The following is a 15,860-nucleotide window of genomic DNA, read 5'->3' as shown; positions in this document are numbered from 1 at the left end:
TACGGTCAGCATTCAATAAGGAGTGCATGCCTTGATCTCACCATTAGGTGGCGACATAAGACTTGTTTCTTCACACTTCTGAGATGATCCTCCATGTAACATGATGTGCTTTCTGGCAATAGTCAGTGTGCGTTTACCGTTATTTATTTGTTCAGTTTCAGTTTTTTCTAGGGAATGGAATGGAAATATTCTGTGTCTGTGCTTAATTTCCTCATTTTATCAAACAGACTACAGTGTGATAATATTGAGTGTCTACATTCACAGTGGCGCATGTTCATAAAGTTGAGTCTGATTATTTTCAATGTTAAGGCTGTCAGCACGTGTTGTGTGTAGTTCTGGCAAGTGATGGGCCACACTGTTGCACCCCGCAGGACTACAGCAGCTTCTCACTCAGTTCCATGGCAAGGAGGGAGGAGGTCCCGCCTTCCCCCGGCAGCCCTCCTGACACTGTGATCCCTGACACCTTGACCTCTGAAGCTGTGACCCCCAACGCTGTGAGCCAAGAAAGGGAGAGCCGCGCCTCCCGAGACTTCAGCACGGCGGCCACTCTGGAGCTGAAGACCAAACTGTCCGAGCTGGTGGACCGGGCCACCAGCAAGAAGACAACCACATCAGAGGAAGGTCTCGCAGAGGGAGAGAGACCAGCGGAGAAGGGGGAGGAGAGGCTAGACAAAGAGGAGAGGGACAGAGCACGTGCGGAAAGGATAGAGAAAGTGGCAAAGAGGGAGTGGGAGAGAGTAAAGGAGGAAATTTTGGAGAGAAGGGTTGGGAGGCTGGTGGAGAAAGAGGGGGAGAGAGGGGAAGGGAGATTGTTGGAGGAGGAGAGGACGATACCGAGTGAGAAAGCAATGGAGAGGCTAGAGGAGAGGGAGTTAGACAGCGAAGAGGAAAGGTTGGACCAGGGTGAGAAGGAGGCCGAGGGGAACAGAACAACTCGTACCTCACAGGACAGCGCCCCACTTGTCCAGGAGGAGCTCCTGTCTGCAGAAGACATCCGCAGAGTAAGAGTGGTTAATATCCAATGCTTGTAGCCTATGATGAGCTCTAAAACATCACATAAAAATGGCTATTGTGTTATAACTCATGGCTAGTGACTGTGTAATGACATAAAAATGAGCCTGTCATCTTTTCCTTCCACAGATGTAAAATTTTGCCAAGACAGGTTGGTTTCAGGTCAGGTTCATTTTGCATAGAACATCTGAAATCTCGATAGATTGCTAGATTAGCGTTTAAGATCTACCGTTCACAGTTCTACTGGGTAATAGTTTTGGTGATGGCTAGGATATGGGTTTGTTTTATATTTCTGTAGGTTTTTCTGCTAGTATATGTGTGATGTCTCTGTATTTATTAGGGTAAAAGGTGTCTATCATCATGTAAGTGTTGAATGGCTTTATGCTATAGGGAATAACAGTCCATACTTCTAACTGAAGTGTTTTTTCCTTAGATCTTTTGAAATTCAGCTTATGACTATAACTTTCGCTGTTAATGTATAAATGTTATAAAATGTGCCACTAATTATAAGAACATTAACAAATGGAAACTAGACAGCATATATCATCCTTTTCTATTGCATATACACATTACTTATCACTAATATTGCTACAGTGCTTGCACTAATTACAGCATACTCATTTGCAAATTTTTCATTACCACACAGGATTTCATCTAATTTTTTGTGAATTTTACAGCAAGTATTCCATAGTGAGCTTGTTTAGGTATTGATGTGCACAGATTGCAAATATAACCAAACAATGTTTCCTCTCAAAGTAAATTAAATGGTAAATGGACTGCATTTATATAGCGCTTTTCTACTCATTTGAGTACTCAAAGCACTTTACAGTTATATGCCTCACATCTACCTACCAGTGGCAGAGGCTGCTATACAAGGTTACCAACTGGCCACTGGGAGCTGTTGGGGGTTCAGTGTCTTGCTCAAGGACACTTTGACACTCTGCCAGGATGAGCCAGATTCAAACCAGGGACATTCCAATCCTCAGTCGACTGCTCTACCTCCTGAGCCACTGTCGCACCATTGCAAATTTAGAATTCCAGAATGAACTTATCACTAATTACTGGATCTCCTGGATAGAGAGGGAGTTTAGTGATAATGAGATAATGATAATTAATCTGAAAGGATTTATTGTTCCCTTTGTCATTTGTGCATGAGGCAATACCACAGAGGGATATTAAGAGTGCTAGCATTTACTTACAAATGATGGCACGTTGTTTCATCCTTACTTCCGCTTTGTAGAAGCACACATAAAAGCCGGATCACATTAAACTCTACAGAGCTTTCTGCTGCACAAAACTGACTTACTCCTGACAAATGAGAGTTGGTGTTCTTTTTGGCGGTCCTTGTGGACTTTGATCAAAGCTGGTTTCATACACATAGCAGACAGACATAACCAAAAGCTGTGATTAATTCACCACACTGCATCCTCCTCGGTTCTTCTTTTGTTCGGCATTAAAATAGAAGCAGTGAGATTTACCTTGCTTCTCATGCAACTAACACTCTGGTTCACATGGCAGGTGCTGAAATTTGTTTAGCTCTTAAATCCTCTTCCTGCCCCTGCTCTATCCCTCCCTCCATCTCTCTCTCTCTCTCCTTTCTTCTTTCATCCTGTCTCTGTCTTTTGCCTCATTTTTTCTCTTGTCTTATCTCTCTTTCTTTGCCCTCCCCTCCCCCACTTTTCTTCATCTCTTTCTTTTCCTACCCTTCTCACTCCCTGCTTCCTGTCTGTCTTCCCTTATCCTTTTTTCTCTCTCTCTTCTCCTGTCTCTGTGCTTGCCTGTCAGGAAGGGTCAGGCACTGCAGACCTGCAGCAGAAGCTTCAGGTTCTCTCCTCTTTCTTACAACAGGTGAGACTCATTGTCACCTTGCGTGCCACTCCAAAGGACACTGTGGAGATGTTCCTAGCACCGGCTGCTTTGTATTACTTCTTTTCAGATGATAAGGCTCCTTATCATCTGTCCTTATATTCCCCATGGCCTTTTATCTGACTGGATGGTGTAATTCAGCACCCTTTTTTTCACCTACCTGTTGCACACTAATATATATGTTACATACTCTTGTATACATATATATATATATATATATATATATATATATATATATATATTGTGTGTGTGTGTGTGTCTGTGTGTGTGTGCATGTTTTAAACCTAACCTATAGAACAGCAGTAGCATGAATAATTTAAAGCTTACACTTCCCCCAATGTGGCACAAATGAATTCTGAGAATTGAAAATATTCATTGAGAATATAAATGGATTTATTTATTTGTGAAGAACACCATGAGCATGAAAAAATGTCTTCAGTCATTCTCTAAGAAACACAGAGGAAAGCAGGACAGGATAGTGGATATACACACGTAAAAGAATTGTGTGCGTATGTGAATTGTACAGATGACTTCATTTGATTTCAGTTAGATGTCAACCTTGTGGAAGTTCTACCTGGCATTTTTGTACATGTACATGTGCACTGTTCCTCTGTAGTGCCAGTTCTGCTCAATGTGACTGGTGTCTGAAATCATACCTTAACTAAGTCGTTTGAGCACGGGGTTCATTCTCTGACAGAGGTGTCGCCTTGCGCTTCGATGCTGGGTGATCCGAACTGGAGAGCTGACGTCCAGGGTCCAGAGTTCAGCTGAAGCTTTGTCCGTGCTGTCATTAGGCTGCAGCTCTCATTTGAAGCAAATGTGATGCATTGATTCATGCTCCTATTGACTTGCTCTGTGTAACCAATGCCTGAAAGTTTTTCTGTAAAGCACATGAGAGCGCTAAAGGGCCCGACGCCTCTCTTATCTCCAGCTCAAGTGCACTCTCCCCCCTACCCCTTGCGTGCTTTCTTTCAAAGCCATCGCTACTTTTCGCCGTGGTGTTTTGTGGGGTTCAATAGGCTTGTTATTCTCACGGATCAAAGCTTGCGTCAGTGATTAATTCATTACTACGTACAGTCTTCTGGCCCACTCCATCTCCCCACATTTCGTCTAAAATAGAGTTGCTGGGGGCCCGCTAAAAAAGTATTTGCACAATATGCAGGGTACAACAAAAAAAAAAACAGGTTTTCAATTCCAAAACTAGTGGATGAAGTGAAAAGATATTTCACGAATGTGGTTGAAGTCAAGATCATTGTGGCCTAACGGGTAAAAGTGACATCATGTATCGTGCCAATTCTCAATGTCTTTCACCTACGCTCACACTCTCCCGCATCTGTGCACGGCCACATGCATTTTTCACAGACAGCAGAACAAAGTTTAAGAAAGTTCAACTTTTCTGCCTTATATATATGGTGTGGGTGGAATTTTCACAGATGGCAAATCACTGGAGACTCTAGAAGCCTTACAGCATTATTGAGCCTTGACTTACATGACAAGCAATAGATTTTTCTCCAACACATAGTGCTCACCGCTATTAGTGATGCAATGTTAACAGTGAGCCTCTCTATAGATGTCACAAGTTGAAGTATCTGCCCTATTCTGGAATGGTATTGGTGATTGTTGTGAGGTATCGATTTGGAACCTGTCTGTACCTGTTAGTTTTTTTGAGGTGGGAATAGAAGCTGTTCATTTTAAGAGGTCAGATCGAGCCTGATGAAGAAAGCACCTTCAAGGAAGCAAATTCAAATTCAGTCTAGATGCAATGTACTTTTAATGAAATTAAGCAAATGTTAGTTTTTGTTAGTTACATGTTTTACAACATGTTCATTCATTTCAGTATCCAACCAAACTGGTGTTGTCATGAAAATTAGACAGAAGATTGAGTATAGGCCTTGTATTGCGTGTTGTTGAATTGTAACGTTCTACATACACTCTACAAGAATGAACATTTTGCTTAGTCCAACTCTGACTACAACCGTGGGTACTGGGACAGTTCGGTCTCTCCAAACGGTTAGCCCCTCACCAGGGAGAACTTCTCTCTCTTGTGCTGTGATATTTACAAAACCAGTGTTGTGGAGATCTCAAAACATTGTGACCGTGAAAGGTCAGTCTTTGCTGTTTTGTGGTAGAAAACGTTGCCCACCCTTTACTCTGGGGACTTGTAAGTCAAGCATGGTGAAACATGAAGGCTGCTGTGCTGTCAGTGTAGAGGTGTGAAAGAACAATGTCTCTCACTGACTGCGCAGTGGGACCCCCTCCCCCTTCCTCACTGGGCCTCTTCTGGCTCTGTCCTGTTGTGTGCTTTATTTGGAGTCTTAGTTCCGTTGTTGTTGCATTGGATTGTCAGTCCAAACTACTTCTCTGTTGGGTCTAAAGTTGGCTTTATGGATAGAATTTATCAGACACAAATGTACTTTACACAAAATGAATGGAACGTTTGCTGTGTTCCATCAGATTTTCAAACCCTTCTTGTTTCATGGGTTGGCATAGGATTGTATGCTGCAATCATGTGCATGGTTAAATGACTGCATTTGTCCAGTTTGTGTGGAGTATGTGCATTGTGCTGATGAGTAAGGTATGAGTAATGTGAGAGTAACAGAACCCCCCCGTGTGCCCGTGTTTATGTGGAGCAGAAGTACTCAGCCGCGTCTCTGTGCAGCATAACCACTGAGGTGCTCAAAGTGCTCAACGCCACGGAGGAGCTGATTGAGGAGGCGGGGGGCGAGGGCCACGTCCCTTCCGAGTCTGCCGACGCCTCGCCCCTCCCCTCCAGTTCCAGCACCAAGAGGCTGGACGAGCAGCTCACCAAACTGGAGGAGAACGTAAGAGCGGCCACCGCCCTCACACGCTGTTCCAGAAGCTTTAGTCTCTGTACATTAGTCTACTTTCATACGCTGTTCCAGGCAAATTAGTCCTCGTAGGTTAGTCTCACCTTCACATGCCATTCCAGACGTTTTAGCCACTATAAGCTAGTCTTACCTTCACACGCTGTTCTAGGCACTTAGTCTCCTTTGGCGTGTTTTACCTTACCTCACATTGTTCCAGCTTTAGTTTCTGCAGGCTTAACTCACCTTCACCCACCACTCCTGATGCTTTAGTCTCTGTATGTTAGTCTCACCTCCACACACCATTCCAGACACTTTTGTTTCTGTGCGTTAGACTCGCCATCACACACCATTCCATTCTCTTCAGTCTCCATATGCTTATCTTCAAACCCTGCATGCAGGAGTTGAGCATTCACTCCGATTTTCTGTGTTTATCAAAATCTGCCCATTCTGGGCAGTCTTAGCCTCTCTGCATCTACAGCATACCCTCGATGCTGTAGTTCTGTCTTCCACAGCACACTGTATCTCCATCCTGCCCCAGCTGTGAAAGACTTCCTGGAACCTGTATTTAAATGCAACTTTTGTATTATAGCCTTACCCCTGCAAACAATGTAAAACTGTGCTGCCCTCATGATTAGTATGTCATTTTGATGAATATAACATGCTGGTGACTCTCACCATCATCCAGGTTGGATGGATACCTGCGGTTGATCCCTGGTATCTGTTATTCTGTACATTCAGAGCTGAAAGCTTCTTCATAAATCTTGGTAAAATGTAGTCTGAAAACGTTGTACAGCCTCTGACCAACCCTGCACCTGCAGATCTGTGGGAATGCATTCTCTGAGCTCGATTTCCTTTCTCCCCTCTCTTTTAGTCTCTTGTGTTTTCCCTCTCCTTCATCCGTAACCCTCTGAGTTTGCTCATTCACCTCTCATTATCCATCTCCACATGTGAGCGCTTTGCTTTGATGCTCTCTTACCTCCCGCTTGCCGTACATTTCCTCACTCACACAACATATCCCCTTTCTTCTCTGCTGGACAGGAAGCCAAGCCTTACACACTTACATTGGTGGCTTTACCTGTGGAATTACTGAATGTTGCTTTACAAATTATAGTTACAAAAGCAGAATATTAACAGGGAGCTAAACTGCAATATAAGAATTTGTACAGAATTTGCAGAAAAAAAAAAAACGAACAGGCAGGTGGTCGTCTGTTGCCAGTGACAAGAACTAACTCCAGTGCCCCTTGCCTCCCCTGTCCCATCAGGTGTACCTGGCTGCTGGCACCGTGTACGGGCTGGAGGGTGAGCTGGGCGACCTGGAGGAGTGTGCCCGGGCCATCAGCAGCGGTACCACCGAGAAGGAGCTAGCATACCTGGAGGACCAGGTGGCCAGCGCAGCTGCGCAGGTGCAGCAGTCTGAGCTCCAGGTCTGTTGTGTTTGAGGGTTGTGCATTGTTAACAGCCCCTCCACGCCGCAGGCTGACCCTCACAGCCCAGAGCGTGAGGGCTGAGTCCTGCTAAAATCCTACCTTATCCCCACGTGGAGTCTTTCCAAATACCGCAATGAATTTTACAATGAAGTTGTTACAAGAATTTGGACTCCTGTGTAAGGGTCTGTTCTGAGTGTAGGATGAGTGATACGACCCAGGCTTTAGTCTGAGCCGTGTCACGAGCTGACCAGGAGCAATGGAATAGAATTGGCCTCGTTCTGCCTGGGGTAGCGTGGGGTTCATTGGCCAGGGTCCCCTCATCGCACCTGCTCTTGGCACACTGCAACTCGTCAGGTGCCTATGACTCATTGGCATCTGGGAGGTGCACCTAGCCTCTATTCAGCGTTCACTCTCCTGATGCATTGTGGGACTTGTAATGTATAGTTGCTGTTGGCTACTGAGTGTTTCAGAGGATTGCATCAATGCTCCCTTGTTGTGGGAAGATGAGTCTCATGGGTGAAAATGGGGGTAAAGTTTCAAAAAAATTCTAATAAATAAACAAAAGGTGTTATGTATGGCAGTGCTTTTATACCATTACCGTGTTACTGTTGGTGTAAATCTGATGGCACTGTGAAGTTTAAAAGGCCTTTCATGTGCTGTTACAGTTTTAATCATGTGTTTAAGTTTACATGCTGTCTGGAAGATGCTGTTTTTCTCACACAGTGTCCACGTGCAGTGGTGATGTTTGAATCCTCTTCCCTTTCAGATCTCAGACATTGAAGCGAGAATTACCGCTCTGAAAACAGCTGGTTTGAACGTGGTGCCCTGCATGCGGGGAGCCAAGTACAAGCCAAAGCCTAAGGTAGTCGTGATTGCTCCCTCTCAGACACAATTCAGTGGAGATGGTCTGTCAGACCTTCATAATGTGAAATTGTCCTCTCTGCAGCCTCAAACCATCGGCTCCTCACGGATGCACAGACGGAAGCTACCTGCCCCTCCCTTGAGAGGTATGGAAATGACAATATTAAGTGGTGATTTCTTTCTTTCTTTCTTTCCTTCTTTCTATTTTGTACTGGTTGAAGGACTGGAATTGCCATCAGAAAGTTGCAGGTTCCATTCTCAGGTGGAAACACTACAGCTGGACTCCTGAAATAGTTTAACATGGATGTCTTTACTAAACACCCAGCTGTGCGTTTGTGCACAGAACAAGCTGTGTAATTCACCCTTGATAAGATGACAGCATAATGCAGTGTGCCGATGTTCATACTGGTCTTCATTCCTGGGTTCACTCTAGTTTGGATCATCTGTACATTTTTTGCTAAGTGAGGTCTCTGGTTGGAATGTATCAGGGCTCCATGCACCTGTAAAACCTCACTAGCACAGCAAGTGGTCAACATAATCATTAAACATTGATCCAATGGCCATGTTCCCTCATGCAGGAAGGTGTACTTTCATCTCACTTTGCTGTGTGCTGTATCGATTCTTGCGGCCACTACAAAGCCCGGTCCACTTTACGAAATGGAAAAAAAATCTGTCACTTTTTTTAAGGTTAGGCTAAATAATCAGACTCCCAAATTCACACCTAGACATGACACATTATGATATAAAAGAAGCGTAAAATTGAATGAGGGTAAGAGTAAATGCACAGAGTGCAGGGGAAAAGCTGAAGAGATCTTCCATTAGTTTAAATGGGGAATACAGAGGGATTAGGTTGCTTTATTCCCTGTCAGAAGAAAGCCATTCACCAAAGACTGCCATGTTAATTAACGCGTTTCTCGTCTGCATTGATGAATGCCTTCAGCGGATCAGTGACTCATTCCTGTTGTTTAGTTAGGACTTCAAAGAGAATGCTACTGGACCAACCACCCATTAGTCACTCTTTGAATGACAATGAAAAAAGGGTATTCTTTCATAGTTTCGGGGTCTTCAGATAAGACTTCATTTCAGATACGATATTTCAAGGATTTATTTGTCTTAGGCTTACTATCTTCTGCTCCGAATCCTGCTTATTATGAAGGCTGCATACATGCTGTTGCGTATCCTGTAATGAGGACCCACTGTGTCATTTTGTAAAATGTGTTATTTTGTTAAAATGTGTGATTTTCCTGTATAATTGGCATAGACACTTTAGTCTGGTGACTAGTTTCACAATCTTTGGAGATAGATGTAAGTAATATATTATATATAGTTGAAACTTAACTCCTGTAGATGCTTAGTTATGGCACTCAAAGTAGTGTACATGTCAGGTGTTTTAATATCAGATTATTTCATTGTTGTCAATTTGTCCATTTTCAGATAAAGACTCTAAGGAGGAGCTGCAGTTCAGACCCCCTCGGCCGTGATGACAGTGCAGAGGGCCACTCTGACCCGGGCCTCTTCATGCCAGTGCCTTGATCCAACGTCCGTCTGGGGCTCCCGAAATGCCTGGCCCCTGCACACGCCTGCCCGTGCTGTCCTTAGCCCGGCTCCTCTCTCTTTCTCTGTCTCTCACTCTCTCTTTCTCTGCCTCTCTCTCTTTCTCTGACCTCCTGGGGCTCCACGCCACGTGGGACAGCTCCCTTTTACAGCGTGGTTCGATGGATTGGATGGATGGTATTCTCTGCCTTAAAAAAAAACTCCCCCAAAGTCCCTGAGAGATGACGCATCATTTGAAAAAAAAAAAAAAAATAGTAATTTTATGGGAAGCATTTCCTCCCTTTTTTTCTAATTGTATGCAAGAGTGTTTTAAGTGTTGGAATTATGTACATAAAAATATGTGCAAATCAAAATGTGATGTGTGACTCCAAAAAAAGCAAACAAACAGAAAAAAAGCAAAACACTAAAACCATGTTTCATGCAGTCTGTTTTTCTTACTGTCAAATCTGTTGATTTGTAGGTGTAAATTGCAAAAATCATCTGCCTTTGCAATACACTAATTATCTGTCCAAGGCACCCACAACTATTCAAAAATGTGTTTTTTGGTTTTTTTTTTTGCCAAAATCACAACCTTTGCCATTGTCATTATTTCTATTCTTGTGATTTTTGGGAGTTTTAAATAACTTCATCATTAATAACCAAATGACTTCCTGGGCAGATGTACCAGGAAAAAAAATCAGATCAGGTGTCTTGTCAGGTTTTAAACTCAACATATTCTAACACATTCAATAGATAAGAAACTTGATTCAGCCAAGTTTTTTTCTTTTCATGATTCATGAAAAAAGTCATGTTCAAATTATTTTGCCTGTATATCCTAACCCATGAGGTCGAACAAAGTACAGGTAAATCCTAATGATATCCACATTGATAGATATGTACAGACATGACTGGAGATACAGATTAATTATAATATTAACAGGCTAAACTACAAATATCTGGCAAGGTGGAATAAAGTGTGTCAGGGTATGAAACTAGTGGTCGTTAAGATTTATTTATTTGTATTGTGTGCTCCCATTCCTTGGGATGGGAGCACACAATACAACGAATATCATGAGTTATACACATAACGGAAAGCCAAACGCTGTTACATTCAGCCATAACGCAGAGAGGTTCCTAGTTTGTATCATTCCTTAGTTTGTTGACTAAGTTAACAATTTAGTCATAGTTCATTTTATTTGTGTTGCCATGTGGCCTCACATTACTGGTAACTTACCATTTACAGATGAAAAGGTCCACTGCTTCAATTACAAATTTGTTCAGCTCTTGGAAAGAGGTTTCGTGCAAGTGAAATGAAGTTGTTCTTGTGAAGCAGTGGTGAAACTGTGAACTTGCCCTCCCTAGCCATATCAGCACTCAAAAAGCTTCACTATGTCACGATTTTTGCCTCAGTTGTTTGTATGGGTTATGCATTGTACATAACCTGTGGTCTTACATTGAAGTCTGTGGATATACAACTGGCTTGAAGTCAACAGCAGTCTGCCTGGAGAAGGTTCATACAGATGCAGTCTTTTGTGTCTTTATGATTTATACCATGATTTTCTGGTATTAATTTATTTTTATACTATTGTTGCTTATTTGCAGTTATTGAACCAATGGAAAGAGGTGTCCTTTATTTAACAGAATGCTACTGAAGATCACCCTTCTTCTTTTATGTAAAGTACCTTGCAGTGAGATCTGACATTTCATGTGTTCTCCAGTTATGAAGTGCTTTAAAATGCATCTCTAAGAAAACATGATTATGGCTATTGATTTTACCATGATGATTTCAATCACAGTTGTTTCTGAAAAAAAGTTTCCATTTCAAATTCAAGTTTTTGATTTCATTCTTGAGAAAACCCTCTTGAGATGGTTTTAAATGAAGACTATAATAAAAATCAACTTCTCTCCTTGATATATCAGTCATAAGAATTTTTACACTTGAAATTAAAGGCAGTCTTCAATGAGGTCACTATATTTGAACAACATTGTCATTTTTGTAGTGCGCCATTTTATTTTGAGTAATCATTGGGAAATTAATTACCCATACTTTTGACCCACTGTTACATTTTTTTTTTACATTTTTCTTATGACAGATATGGATGGGAGCTGTATTGTAGATTATACCCCGAACATTTGTTTGCAGGAGACAAATATTTCCCTAGAAGTGTCTTCCTACTTGTCCTTTTTTTCGTACTGCTGTTAAAATTGATCATGGTTGTTGTTGTTCATGGAGGTGTTTGTGTATAAAGCATGTTACTGGTTTGAAATACTTATACAAATTCTTATGAAAAGCACAGCCAAGGGGTTGATTATAATTCTATTAATGTCCTGTATTTTTCTATCGCAAACAAGAAAAACTTTTATTTCAGTTCAGAATTTGTTTAAAAAATGAATATAGAGAAAATTGTACATCTGGTAACTGATCATACTCCTATCCTTCAGTGTAATATGTGAAAAAATGTGTTGCTGTCCTAGAAACTGAATGATTGCAGTGAACTTATACTATGCACAGCTTGATGTATGGAGTCTGTGTTCTTATGCTCAATCGTTTGGTTGTTTGAGTTCATAATGTGTGAAAAAAGGATCAAAAAGCAAAAAATGGTTGTGTCTGAAAATGTCCTCAAACAGATTCTTTATGTGCCAAATTGTTCTGATTGAGAAAAATAAGTAATACTGTAAATTAATAAAGTTTGCATTCCTGAAACTGCTGAAGAAAAGGATTGCTTTTGGAAACATTGCCCAATGTTCCTGGATGTTGAGTGGTATGACCTGCATTAATAGCTCCTTACTTTACAAGAACACCCTAATGACCAACTGAGAAAGAAAGATTCAGCCCAATTTGTAATTATATATGATTTTGTGATTAGGCTGAAGGTGTCTTAAATAAGCTTATTTGAGATCAAACAGGACAATTGAAATATATGTTCACTTACTGTCATGCCATAACCTATAAATCACAGCTAGATTAAATCAGTGAAATTGGGTGAGTTTTATAAAAAAAATAATAAAAAATAAAACCTCTCTGAGAAATTGGGTGAAGCCAGTTCAGACAAGGAACTCACCGAGTTGCTAGACACCTGTAAAGCATCACCATCACAGTCAGCTAACTGTCTACTACCAACCATTGAAAGCCAAGTGTTGCGATTGTCCTATGGCTTCACAGTTTAGCATTTGGTTTAAAAGTACGCAGCTAGTAGTGATTGTTCCACAGCTTTTTCAGTTTCTTTAGATATACTTGTTTAAATGTTCAGTATGATTATTTCTGATTTCATGAGTTCATGAGCTGTGTGAACTTGACCTGCCCATTGCAAGCAGATAGTTAAGTACAGTAAACTGTAAGGACAGGTCAAAGATCATTTGATAAGGAGATTCATTCCTAAATGCAACCACATAACTGTTTATAACATATAACAAAGGCACATGGCAATCTTCTAATCGCCTGAGCTGTAGCTGAGAAATATTTCTGTTTTAAAACCTGGTGTCAGAATGGATATTTCATTTTAATCTTGCAGCAATACAGAAGTTAAAATATACAAATCCTCTTTTCTTCACTTTAGTGAATTAGGATGCTTCAATAACTTGTTGACATAAAGTACAAAGAATACATAGTTACAGACATTCATTTATTGATTTATTTATTAATATATATCACATTTTTCATATGTACAATTCTCTCTCTCCTGCAGATGAATATGTTTTGTCAAGACTTAACAAAACATTGTGTGCAAGTCTTTCAGGAATATGAAGATGCTTCTTGTTTAATGGGACGAGGTTGTTGCTGAGGGCAGGGTATCTGTTGTCATGGTAACCTGTCGTAATCCTCGCCTGCCAGTATCTTGCCAAGACTCTGCACGTCTTTGTCCCTCAGGCTATGGAGAAGCAGCTCCAGGTGACTGACTGCAGGCCTCAGGCTGCTGCTGCTCTGCCTCTTTCCAAAGCGGCCAATGGGCCTCACCCCACGGCCCACATACCAGAACGGGTCAATCTCTGGACCTGTCAATCAAATCAAATGGCAAAATATTACATTACTGGTATTTAGCAGATGCTCTTATCCAGAGCGACCTACATCGGTTACGTTTTTTTTTTTTTTTTTTTTACTTTTTTACAATGTTATCCAATTATACAACTGGATATTTACTGAGGTAATTGTGGATTAAGTACCTTGCCCAAGGGTGCAGCAGCAGTGCCCCGGTGGGGAGTCAAACCGGCAATCTTTCCGTTATGAGTCCTGCTCCTTAGCCACTATGCTATACTGCCCCATCTATTACACCACCTGAAACACCTTTGTGAAACATACTCTGTGTTCTAAGTTACTATTGCCATATGTGAAAAGCAGCAATCTTTTGTTGGACATACCAAGTGCGTAGACTTAAGAATCAGAAAAGCTGCAATCTTTGTTGGACGTACCAAGTGCGTAGACTCGAGAATCAAAGAGTCATTTGTTTTGTGTGCAGTGGGTACAGCGTGACCAGGAAAATACTTTCCATGGGATTCAAATGTAGACTAGCAGTTATGCTTAATCAGCTGTCTCATCATGAAGCATCCATCAATCAGCCCAGCTGTCAACTGTCAGCAGTTCAATCATAAATGCTATGGAAGCAATTTTTAGGGATTATTCCCTGGGATAATATCTTATATCTTTGTGCATATCATTTAACGGTTTGAAATTAAGTTGGTTTTTACTTCTTGATGATTTTTTAAAATTTGGCTAAAGGTAAGAGATAAGGCAACAAAATTATCCGTTTTTAATACTGTACAGGCAAAATCTTTTTTTTTTCTCCCAAAAATCATTTTTAGGATCAATTTTCAAAAAGCACATGCAGACATAGTCTCTATATCCAGCTGTGATCTCTCATAAAATACTTTTCTAGATATGCAAGTTTGGAAATACACCTGTGCCTCTCTGTGGAGTAACAGACTGGTTTTGGTGGTGGTAATGGGGGATGTAAATATTAAAATTCAGTCTGAGGAAATATGTATTTATACATTTACAAACATTAAAATGTACCAAAATTATGTTATATCTTAATCACAGAACATAAGGTGGTGTAATGGGTTTGGCTTTGCTGATTTTTTTTCATACCAGATGAGAATCAAACTTCAATCATTCAGAACAAATGCCACATAAAATATAGCAATCAAATAGGTAATTATAAAATGACAATACATTGACTGGCTTATTGCTATAACCCACATTACCAACAAGAGTCAATGTTCTGTCTCTTTTGGAAGTTGATGATGCATTGTGCTTAATGGGCACGACCTCTTGGGAGGTGTTTTGGTCAAACGTTTTTATTAGGTTTCTCTGATACCAACAAACGCACGATCCTCGTGGTTGATGAGGCGATTCAAAAACACGTCCCCCTTGCTGACAACACGGAACATTTAAAATGACAAATTCCAAATGTGTGAGCATTATTGTAGTCATTTTAAAAAGCAACTCTTCTGTGAGTTTTATGTGTGATGGTAATAAATAAACAAATAAAACTCTTTAAAATACGTTATGAACTATGAAGTCATTTACACTCAAACTTTGAACAGTTTATTACATATTGTAAATTTCTAGGTGTATCTGCCACATGATGTCTTGACGATAATGACTTGTGATATTTGTAAATTGTGATTTTATTTTGCGATTTTATTAATAATAACCGATTTTATGAATTTTGCGTAACCGATGCAACATATTGAAAGTTTATTCTAGAGAATATATATTTTACCTCAATCAACATATTTCAAACGTGTAAGGTATTGCCGTTTTGTTATATTACATCCATACATACATATTTTTGTTATACATCAATACATTTTAAATGTATTTGCAATATATTCTTGGGCTGAACAACATATTTCTCAATATATTACCCTATACTTTCGTCTTGGAACATAGATAAATGCAGTGCCTGCGGCGCCAAACTGTAATTGAATGCAGTTTGAAATTATTCCCAGTAGGCTACGACCGTTCACTAACGAAAACGTCATCAGCAACGTTTTCGTTAGTACTGTAATTTCATAATATGAACAGCTATACTTACTCCTGTTGTCAAGATTGTGGACGATGTGGAGGTCGTCCTCAAGCGTCGTGCCGTGCGCGCAGATCACACTCGCAGACAGAATGAGCAGCACTGTGAGGACTGCCGTTGCTCTAACACGCCGGGAGGTCGAACAGCACTGTCTTAGGGGGCAGGCGACTTTGGCAGGCAGCATTGTAGACGTGAACCAGGGCACTGCAGGAATTCGACGTGCAAGCAGTTATTTTCTATTTGCGCTGGCCGCAGATTCAGTTATATTGTAAGCAATTCTGCTTGCTTCCAATAACACTGGAAGCAAACTG

General features: G+C 40.9%; 2 protein-coding genes across 3 annotated transcripts in view; one reads left to right on the top strand and one right to left on the bottom strand.

Annotated features, from left to right (window-relative positions):
• LOC118773058 (myosin VIIA and Rab interacting protein) overlaps positions 1 to 9,821 on the top strand; it is a 118,203-nt gene extending 108,382 nt beyond the window's left edge. The window contains exons 11-17 of one of the 2 annotated variants that reach the window (XM_036521809.1): positions 372 to 1,001; positions 2,797 to 2,859; positions 5,511 to 5,699; positions 6,968 to 7,129; positions 7,899 to 7,994; positions 8,079 to 8,139; positions 9,428 to 9,821. In XM_036521809.1, coding sequence (XP_036377702.1) covers positions 372 to 1,001; positions 2,797 to 2,859; positions 5,511 to 5,699; positions 6,968 to 7,129; positions 7,899 to 7,994; positions 8,079 to 8,139; positions 9,428 to 9,474 — 1,248 coding nt within the window. In that variant the 3' untranslated portion in view covers positions 9,475 to 9,821. The remainder of the gene's footprint in view (positions 1 to 371; positions 1,002 to 2,796; positions 2,860 to 5,510; positions 5,700 to 6,967; positions 7,130 to 7,898; positions 7,995 to 8,078; positions 8,140 to 9,427) is intronic. The other variant, XM_036521810.1, reaches the window with a different exon arrangement.
• A 3,504-nt stretch (positions 9,822 to 13,325) lies between these two features.
• Positions 13,326 to 15,676, bottom strand: prlh2 (prolactin releasing hormone 2; the record flags this gene model as incomplete). Its single annotated transcript, XM_036555032.1, has 2 exons — positions 13,326 to 13,519; positions 15,562 to 15,676. Coding segments are annotated over 2 exons (309 nt in total), but the record flags the coding sequence as incomplete, so codon positions are not given.
• Positions 15,677 to 15,860: the final 184 nt, after the last annotated feature.

The sequence above is a fragment of the Megalops cyprinoides genome, chromosome 2 (genome assembly GCF_013368585.1).
Source record: "Megalops cyprinoides isolate fMegCyp1 chromosome 2, fMegCyp1.pri, whole genome shotgun sequence".
In the NCBI taxonomy this organism is placed as follows: Eukaryota; Metazoa; Chordata; class Actinopteri; order Elopiformes; family Megalopidae; genus Megalops; species Megalops cyprinoides.
Note: the sequence above shows the minus strand (reverse complement) of the source record. Positions and strands in the feature narration are given on the sequence as shown.